The sequence below is a fragment of the Gobius niger genome, assembly GCF_951799975.1.
Source record: "Gobius niger genome assembly, chromosome: 9".
Classification (NCBI taxonomy): domain Eukaryota; kingdom Metazoa; phylum Chordata; class Actinopteri; order Gobiiformes; family Gobiidae; genus Gobius; species Gobius niger.
Window position 1 is genome coordinate 34,740,743 of NC_136860.1, and position 9,515 is coordinate 34,750,257.

Consider the following 9,515-nt stretch of genomic DNA (forward strand, 5'->3'; position numbering starts at 1 on the left):
AAACTGAACACCGAGAGGAGATGCAGGAGGACGATATCAACCCAGAGGACGACATCAACCCAGAGGAGGACGACATCAGCCCAGAGGAGGACATTATCAGCCCAGAGGAGGACATTATCAGCCCAGAGGAGGACGACATCAGCCCAGAGGAGGACGACATCAGCCCAGAGGAGGACATTATCAGCCCAGAGGACGACATCAGCCCAGAGGAGGACATCAACCCAGAGGAGGAGGACATCAACCCAGAGGAGGAGGACATCAGCCCAGAGGAGGACATCAACCCAGAGGAGGAGGACATCAACCCAGAGGAGGAGGACATCAGCCCAGAGGAGGACATCAGCCCAGAGGAGGAGGATATCAGCCCAGAGGACGACATCAGCCCAAAGGAGGACATTATCAGCCCAGAGGAGGAGGACATCAGCCCAGAGGACGACATCAGCCCAAAGGAGGACATTATCAGCCCAGAGGAGGAGGACATCAGCCCAGAGGAGGACATCAGCCCAGAGGAGGACATCAGCCCAGAGGAGGAGGACATCAGCCCAGAGGAGGACATCAACCCAGAGGAGGAGGACATCAGCCCAGAGGAGGACATCAACCCAGAGGAGGAGGACATCAACCCAGAGGAGGAGGACATCAGCCCAGAGGAGGACATCAACCCAGAGGAGGAGGACATCAACCCAGAGGAGGAGGACATCAGCCCAGAGGAGGCCGACATCAGCCCAAAGGACGACATCAGCCCAGAGGAGGAGGACATCAGCCCAAAGGACGACATCAGCCCAGAGGACGACGACATCATCAGCCCAGAGGAGGCCGAGGAAAACACCGATCACTCTGCTGACAATGACGACGACTGGGAACCTCCATCCACCTCTTCAGCTGCACCGATGGAGACAGAGGCTGATGGAGACCAGCACAACCAAGACCAGATCAGAGACGGAAGCAAAGCTGCACAAAACACAGGACTCTCGCCCCAAAACAAGTCTGTACCAGAGACTCGTGGCTCTGTTAACAATGGGGTCAAACCCGAAACTGATAAAAGACGGAAAGAGAAGAAAAAACAGTGCTTGGTTTGTAAAAAAATGTTTAGTAGGAAATGCAGTTTAAAATTGCACATGAGACTTCACACAGGAGAGAAACCTTACAGCTGCTCAATCTGTAGCAAAGCTTTCGCCCGGCTGAACACTCTAGCATCACACAAAAGCACACACACAGGTGACAGACCATTCAGCTGCTCGACGTGTCAGAAACGCTTCTCGTGCAGCTCTAACTTGATAGTGCACATAAGGACACACACGGGGGAGAAACCTTACAGCTGCTCAATCTGTAAAAGAACGTTCACACGACGGGGTGCTCTGGAGGCACACAGTAGAACACACACAGGTGACAAACCGTTCAGCTGTTCGTTCTGTCACAAACGTTTTTCGGACAGTTCTAACATGAAAGTGCACATGAGAACTCACACGGGGGAACGACCTTACAGCTGCTCGAACTGCGACATGACTTTCACGGCTTCGTCCGGTCTCAAGAGTCACATGAGACGCCACGCAGGCGACAAACAGATGTTTTCATCGAGGAAACGTGACGGTGAACATGTGGGAACAAGAAGAGTGACAAAAACACAACTGAAAAGTGAGGAAAAAGCCACGAAAAAGAGCCACAAAAAAGAGGCACAAAAAAGAGGCACAAAAAAGAGGCACGAGAAAGAGCCACAAAAAAGAGCCACAAAAAAGAGCGATGAAAAAAGTGATGGAAAAAGCAACAAAGGAGCAACAAAAACTTGCCGGAAAAGCAACAGTAACACAGTAATAAAGCGGGAAAAAACGTTAAAAAAAATGATGAAAAAGTGACAAAAGAAGAGAAAAAACATGACAAACAAAAAAGATCAAAAGTGCGACAAAGCGCTCGACACACGCACACACAGATGTAGAAATTAATAAAAACATTATTTAAAAATTGTAGCAGCATTTCTTTAACTTAGTTTTTTTCATTTAAAGAGTAACTAAACACCAAATCCACTTTTTTTTTGCTGATAAACGGTCTAAATGGTTGTTGAATAGAGTTAGCTACATGTCCCATTTGGTGCAAACTTGTTCAAAATCTCACTTTTGTGTCTAAAACCGCAGGGTTAGCGCCTCTGCTGGTTTCACGCAGCAACTACATTTGATTTTTTGCGGTTGGAGGAGAGTGTGTCCACGGCGTTCAGAAAACGTCATCAGTTCTGCCCGTGGTTCTGCCTCTGTGCCTCTGTGGCCCCGCCCACACACACGCCTCTGTGGCCCCGCCCACACACGCCTCTGTGGCCCCGCCCACATACGCCTCTGTGGCCCCGCCCACACACACCTCTGTGGCCCCGCCCACACACACGTACATTTACAACAAACGACGTAATAAATATTTCTACTGGTATTTTACTCAGCTCACTCGGGAGAGTAGTGTTATTTAGCCTTAGCTACGATGCTAACTTATAGTTTGAGATTCTGGAGGTTTCATATTGAGCTCATGAGTCGAACCAGTAGATGGCGCCCCTGCGACGCTCACACTTCGGCTGAGGTGCTGTCGAGGAATAAATCCCTTAGAAAAGCTACTGTGCGACTCTCTCTGTTCGTAGTCACTGACAGCGAGCGAGTCGTCTACCAGCTTTTCGTAGGATAGTTGCTACATCAAGCAATCACAAGTCATGAGAGTGCACCAACTATCCTATGAAAAAATAAAACTTGTGTACAGTCGTGACACCGGTAACAGCCGTCTGTCAGTCCTGTCAGATCTCGGGGCTTGGTCTGAGACTGTCAGCAGAGCAGACCCCGCCCACACACTCACCCCCCTCGTCGAGACCACCCCTTTCTCAGCAATTTTTGACTTTAGTTTGTGGGTGGGGAAAGGCTCTGCCACGCCCGTTTAGTTACTCTTTAACTTTGCAGGATTTATCTACAGTTTACAACTACTTTTTATGACAGTATCGCCTGCGACCTGAAGATGGAGACAAACTATAGCTATAATAGTATCGTTGGACAAACTTAGACTCATGATGGGGCATTGGGTGAACCTTAGTGTCACTAAACCTTTGCTAGATCCTAATAACAATCCAACAAATGGCACTACATAGGTGCTAGTACTCACATTTACTCAGGTACAAGCACTGTATCTGTTTGAAGAGTAGAGTCGTTCATTCAGTACTTTTTACTTCTGCTTGAGTAATATTGTTTTCTAGTATCTTTACTCTTACTTGAGAAAAAAAATAAAGTTACTTGTGTCACTGAGTAAATTTTAAAGTTAAAGCGTTTTGTGCCCCTTCAGAAAGTTTCATGTTTTGTTTCTCATAACATAAATCAACTACTTTGTACTTGTATTTCAGCAAAAATATTTAAAAGCAGCTTGAGCAAATATGTTGGCTACTCCATTGGTTCCCAAAGGGGGGGTCGCGAGGCCTTGGGCCCCAAACGATTTCAAGATGAAACAAAAAGGAAAATGCTACTGTTTTTAGTACGAGTTCGGGAATGTGACGTCATATCGCTAAGCATTATGGGATCAGCAGCGATTGTAAATGGAGATTTTAAAAGTTAAAATACTGGAGTTATTGTTCACATTAAACACTTTTTTGTCTGGGACCCCAAAATTGACACATAAACCCCCCAGTGTATAAAGTTATGGACTCTTCCACTACTTTAAGGGAAGAAAAACACGTCATAATCAAGTCCATATCTTAACAGTTTATTTTGAATAATTGAATGAATTTCACTAATTCGATCCGCCATCTTTGCAGCTGCTATCATACATTGTATTTTTTATCTTACATTACGTTTCTCCAAAGGAATTCAGATTATCAATCTAACAGTTAATGATATAAAATATGGTATTTTTCGCAATAATCATAATGATTTTGGTCTTAATAATATTATTTTGTTATCAAACATTATATACATAAATTTTTCAAGACAAAACCTAACATTACTCATTGGAGGAATGAGCTGAAACTTTTTTTTATAAATCTTTATTATTGATCAACACCCAAAATGCAGAAAAACTGGCTTCTTTTATAGACAATCTTATAGAATGAAATGCCCCTTTACATTTTTATTTTATTTTTTTATAATGTGAATTTATACAATATATAACCTGCCACATGTTCTTTAAAAAAATATATTTTCCTTAATATGTGCACTGAACATAGTGAGGTCTTTACGCTGTACCTTTTTTGTTTGTATTTGAATTTAAAAAAATAAATAAAAAAATTACATTTTGAAATGTATTCGACAAATGATAAAAAGAAAATTAAAAATATAACTGACTTTTGTTCCACTTTGTCCTTTGGCAGGTTCCTTTGTGAAATGCATAGTTTAGCATAGCAGCTGTTAGCATACAACAACAACATTAGCAACAGCGCGCATAAATAAATAATAATAATAACTAGAAATGCAATGGCTGCGCCATTGCGATTGACTGCGGAATTGCGGGAAGCGAACGCAGAAATTGCATAAACGGTTCAAATTGCATAAATTGCTTAATTTGCATAATCTAATTTGTATAAACTGGTAAAATGCATAAAATGTCATGTTGTATAAACTGCATAAACGGCATAAACTGGTAAAATGCATGAATGGGTTAATTTGCATAAAATATGTAAATTGCATAAACGCTTTAAAATTCATAAATCCTAAATGGCATAAACTCTTAAGTTGCATAAACTGGTTAAATCCCATGAAGTGGTTAATTTGCATAAATTATTAATATTGCATAAACTTTTAAATTCCATAAACTGGTCAAACTGTTGAAATGGCCTCAGTGCTTGATTGGCAGAAGCTGCACAAATGGCTGAAAGGCCTGGAGTTTCCCCATTGGCTGGATTCCCCCATACACACCAATGCAAACATTTCAAACTCTCGTATAAAAAAAATGGAAAACTGCAGAAGGACAATTTTTTCTCAAAACCCACAAGTTGCAGAAGCTGAACATGCACAAAGTGCAGAAATTGCAGAAAATGCAGAAAAAAGTGCAGAAAAGCATGTATTTGCGGCAGCCCCATTATAAGTCAATGGGAAAAATCTCCGACATTTTGGCCGATTGCGGAAAAACCGTAAGTTGCAGAAGTCCCAAAAGTAATAGCACCTTCTCCTCAACATGCGGAACATTTTGATGCATAACTTGCATAAATTGCACAAAGCATGAAGGTGCTGAAAGCTCTAGAAAATCGGGGAAAAAAATGGAAGAGGAATAATAATAAAGAACATGAAAACCAATAATTGTCAATCAATTAAAAAAGAAAAGTAAAAACAACAACAGTAACAACAGCGCGTAAATAAACGCGTGCTGATGACGTCACGCCGTCTGCGACAGTCGAGTCGGGCCGCGCAGCCTTGTGTGTTGTTAGCTCGGAGCTAAACCCAGTTCGCAGAGATGTTCAAAGGCCTGACGCTGAGAGCTTTGGTGAACGAGCGGCTCAGTGCGGCCGCGGACGAGGTGTTCACACTGTTCGAAAAGACGATATCGGAGTACGAGGAGGAACTGTCCCGAACCAAAGAGGAGAACCGGAAGAAACAGCGGCTCTTGGACTTTCTGTGCCCGAAAGTCGTGCCGGTCCGTGCGGGAGGCCAGAGCCCATCAACGACAAGCCCGGGTCCGAACAAGGAAACCGCAGAAGCTCCACAGGTGAAAGAGGAGCCCGAGGAGCAGAGCATCAAACAGGAGGAGGAGGAGCAGCTGCCGGTGTAAGACTCAGCCACATGTAGATCTGTGGAGGATCCATGATGCCTGTGGGAGCTCGAGCTCAACTTTGGTCCATCACAATTATCAGTGGGCTTCTTTAGGTCTACCTCCAGTTCACCTTTGTTTGGAGATTGGTGAAGACAGGGGCGGACTGACCTTATGTCCATTCTGGAAGAGCACAGAAGGGCCACCAGTCCCGCCTCAACTGAGCTTTACCCAAATCTAAAAGCTACAAAGAAAAGCATCAAAATAGCGAGAAAAAGAGTAGGAAAACAAAACAAAAATATGCGGGAAAAGCAACAAAAAATGTGATGAAAAGTCAACAAAAACATGAGAAAAACACAACAACAAATGATAGAAACAATAATGAAAAATACAACAAAAATATGACAAAAATGCGGCGACGTGACGAAAAGTTTCCATCACTTTTGTAGGTCTTAGCTTTCAAATGAGGCGTTACGTTGTTGATCTCCAGTCGAGAAGCTTTTAGATTTGGGTAAAGCCCAGTATTAAACAAAACATGAATCTAAAAGGAATTCCGTGGAGTATGGTGCACCACAAGGTTCAGTTTTGGGACCATTATTATTTATTATTTATATGAATGATTTTGCTTCTGTTTCTACGACCGCCTTTCCCGCTCTTTTTGCTGATGATGCCGATCACAAAAATAATAATAAAAAGCCGAACTGGGGAAAATGCACTCGTTAATGTTAAGGTTAAGTAAGAGGTTAAAATATGTATTTGTGGAAGTGTCACATTTACGCTAATTTGGGCCAGGGCTGTTTTTCAGTCCCAGTCCGGCCCTGGGTGAAGACAGCAGGACATTATTGTCTGTAATTATACAGCAACAAAGCGTTCAATTTTGGGTTTATTTTATAGATAATTATCTAATAATTGGTAGCTAGTGTAAATGTGGTGCCACAACAGTAAAAAAAATGTAGAAGGTGTTGAAGATTATCCATTGATTTATATACATTTCAAAATAAAGGTCCAAACCTTAAAAGTAAAGGTAGTAGTAAGTTGCTAGCATAATATTTGGTAACTGTTGTAAATTTAGTGTCACTACATTGAAAACTGTAGAAGCGTTTAAAGAGTAACATCCATAAATTGTTATACTTTGAAAGAATGTTCAAAACAAATGTCCAGATCCAAAAAATAAAGGTTGTGGTAAGTTGCTAATAAATTACTACAAGTTATTAGCAACTTATAGTGAGTTTTTTTTAAAACTTTTATTAGCAACTTTTTCAATTGATAACTGGTGCCAATTTAGTGCCGTACAGTGAAAGCTGTTGAAGGTATTTAAGATGATCCATGAATGGTCATATTTCTGCATACACTTCAAAATAAACGTCCAGACCTTAAAGGAACAGGCCACCGTTTTTACATACTGAGATATGTTCTTACCTGAGCTTTGACGAGTTCTTTAGGACCTGTCTGATCTTCCCCCGTGCCTTCAGTCACGTAAACACAGCGCAGACGGCGTTAGCATTTAGCCTCTCCCTCTCTCCTCTATAGCTCCAAAACAGGTAGAAGCGCAGTAATCTTCACTTTACTGTGCGGACGCCAAACTACTCCTGGTATTATTACGCCTTACAATATAGTCCCCCCTTTTATCCGCTTAGAAAATCCACATTGTTTAATTTTGTGTAATTATACTTTGTAGTGGAACACTTCACGTAACCATATTTAAATAGGGAAAACGTGGAAGGGCTTGGTAGCTTCTATCTTGACCTGTTTTGGAGCTATAGAGGAGAGAGGGAGAGGCTAAATGCTAACGCCGTCTGCGCTGTGTTTACGTGACTGAAGATCAGACAGGTCCTAAAGAACTCGTCTAAGCTCAGGTAAGAACATATCTCAGTATGGAAAAACGGTGGCCTGTTCCTTTAAAAGTAAAGGTTGTAGTAAGTTTCTAGTATAATAATTGGTAACTGGTGTAAAAAAAAATGGAGAAGGTATTGAAGATTATCCCTAAATTGTCATATTTGTGCACACATTTCATTGCACTTTATTTATTTAACATTTTCTCTTGTGATGAAATTGTTCAGCCCTATAAGCGGATTAGTCATTGTCGCTCTAATGTCTAACTACTGTCAGGAAACTGTAGATTCATCACATATTTTAACTGTTTTTTCCAGGCCTGTTCCAGAGACCAGCGCTGCGTGTAAGAGCGAAGAGTCGTCACTTCTTCAGGAACAAACCGAGGACCGGGAGGAAACCGACGGAGACGACATGAGCTCAGAGACGGAGGAAGAAACCGAACACTCGTCTGACACTGACGACGACTGGGAGCCTCCGTCGAGCGGTTCAGCTGCTCAGATGGAGACCGAGGCCGAGGGAGACCAGATCAGAGACGGAAGCAAAGCCGCACCGGAGACCAGTTCCTCTGCAAACTACGGAGACGCACCCGAGAGCGACGGCGGCGGGAAGAAACACCAGTGCTCTTTTTGCAGTAAAAAGTATAAGAGTAAAGACTATTTACAAGCACACGAGCAGGTTCACAGAGAAGGCAAACGCTACAGTTGTTCAATTTGTGGTAAAAAATTCAATCATTCGCCGCATCTGAAAATCCACATGAGATCTCACACGGGAGAGAGACCTTACAAGTGCACCGTCTGTGACAAGAACTTTAGGTATAATTCCAGCCTCAGAACGCACAAGAGAATCCACACAGGCGAAAAACCCTTCAGCTGCTCACTTTGCAACAAGGCGTTTTACCAAATTTCGAACCTCCAGGCGCATATTAGAACTCACACAGGAGAGGAGCCGTACAGCTGCTCACTCTGTCATAAAACGTTCTCCCAGAGTTCTAATCTAAAAGCACATATGACGACTCATGCAGGTGAAAGACCTTACGCTTGTTCGCTCTGTGAGGAGGTTTTTGGGTCAGTGCGAGCTCTCACCAAACACATGAGGACACACACAGAACATGAACAGCCACAAAGCACAGAGGTCTCAGGCGAACAATCTCAGAGTTGAAATGACAGAAGCCGCTCAACGTGAAGTGTAGATTGTGATTCTCTTTTCACACCATCCTCCTCTTAAAATACCGTAAATTCTCTAATACTGGCCTGTATTCCATTAGCGGCCGGGTCTCCGACAGAGGCCGGGTTCGCGGCTGGCGGAGGCAAATTAAAGCCGGTCTCTAAAACAGGCCGGGGCTTTTATGAGAAACTATTGCAGTAGAAATATTCCCCATGTTAGGAATTTGTCTCATACTGGTGTAAATGAAAACTCACGTGCAGGAAGTAACAAACGGGAACCCGGGCCGAGGGGGACGCTGCGGAGGAGCTGATCCGAGCGTAACTTTGACACAGATTTAGCCACTTTTCAAACCTCCTGTGACGATATTTGGAAACAGGGTAAGGAATAAATGTCGTGTGACCCTCCAGGGTTTTAATAAAGTCTCCATCGCGTCTTCAAAGCACGTCCAGAAACAGAAACCTGCAGTGACACTGATGTCAAAGCTCCGCTAACAGCAACGAAACACTTCCTGTTGTCCCGACAAAATAAAAGGCGTCAATGTTCCAGCCGCTGGGAGAGGGTTTGAAATGTTCATTAATAAATGAACCTAATATTTTAGGTGCAAATGGACACAAATCTCGTTTTTCTTCGTTTTCCTGGTCGTCCGTTTTGCTCAAATAGAAATAAAGGCCTGTCTCTAATTGTGGCCTGGTTCCAATAAAGGCCTGGTCCTGGATGCCCTTGAGTAAATAAAGGCCCCGGCCTATATTAGAGCATTTACGGTAGTTGACATTCCAAGTACCATCAGAGTTACGGACAGTAGATCAAATCAGAACAAAACTAAAGAGTCTGAA

General features: G+C 42.9%; 1 protein-coding gene across 1 annotated transcript; it reads left to right on the forward strand.

The window, feature by feature from the left end:
* The first annotated feature begins 5,350 nt into the window (after positions 1–5,350).
* LOC306968150 (uncharacterized protein) lies at positions 5,351–8,734 on the forward strand. The gene is made up of 2 exons (XM_079563461.1): positions 5,351–5,702; positions 7,836–8,734. Exons 1-2 carry the CDS (start codon positions 5,392–5,394, stop codon positions 8,674–8,676), a joined length of 1,152 nt encoding a protein of 383 aa, XP_079419587.1. The 5' UTR covers positions 5,351–5,391; the 3' UTR covers positions 8,677–8,734.
* Positions 8,735–9,515: the final 781 nt, after the last annotated feature.

Coding starts and splice junctions, on each gene's coding strand:
- LOC306968150 (XM_079563461.1), top strand. CDS start 5,392: ATGTTCAAAGGCCTGACGCTGAGAGCTTTGGTGAACGAGCGGCTCAGT. Junction 5,703..7,835: donor GAGGAGGAGCAGCTGCCGGT/GTAAGACTCAGC, acceptor TGTTTTTTCCAG/GCCTGTTCCAGAGACCAGCG.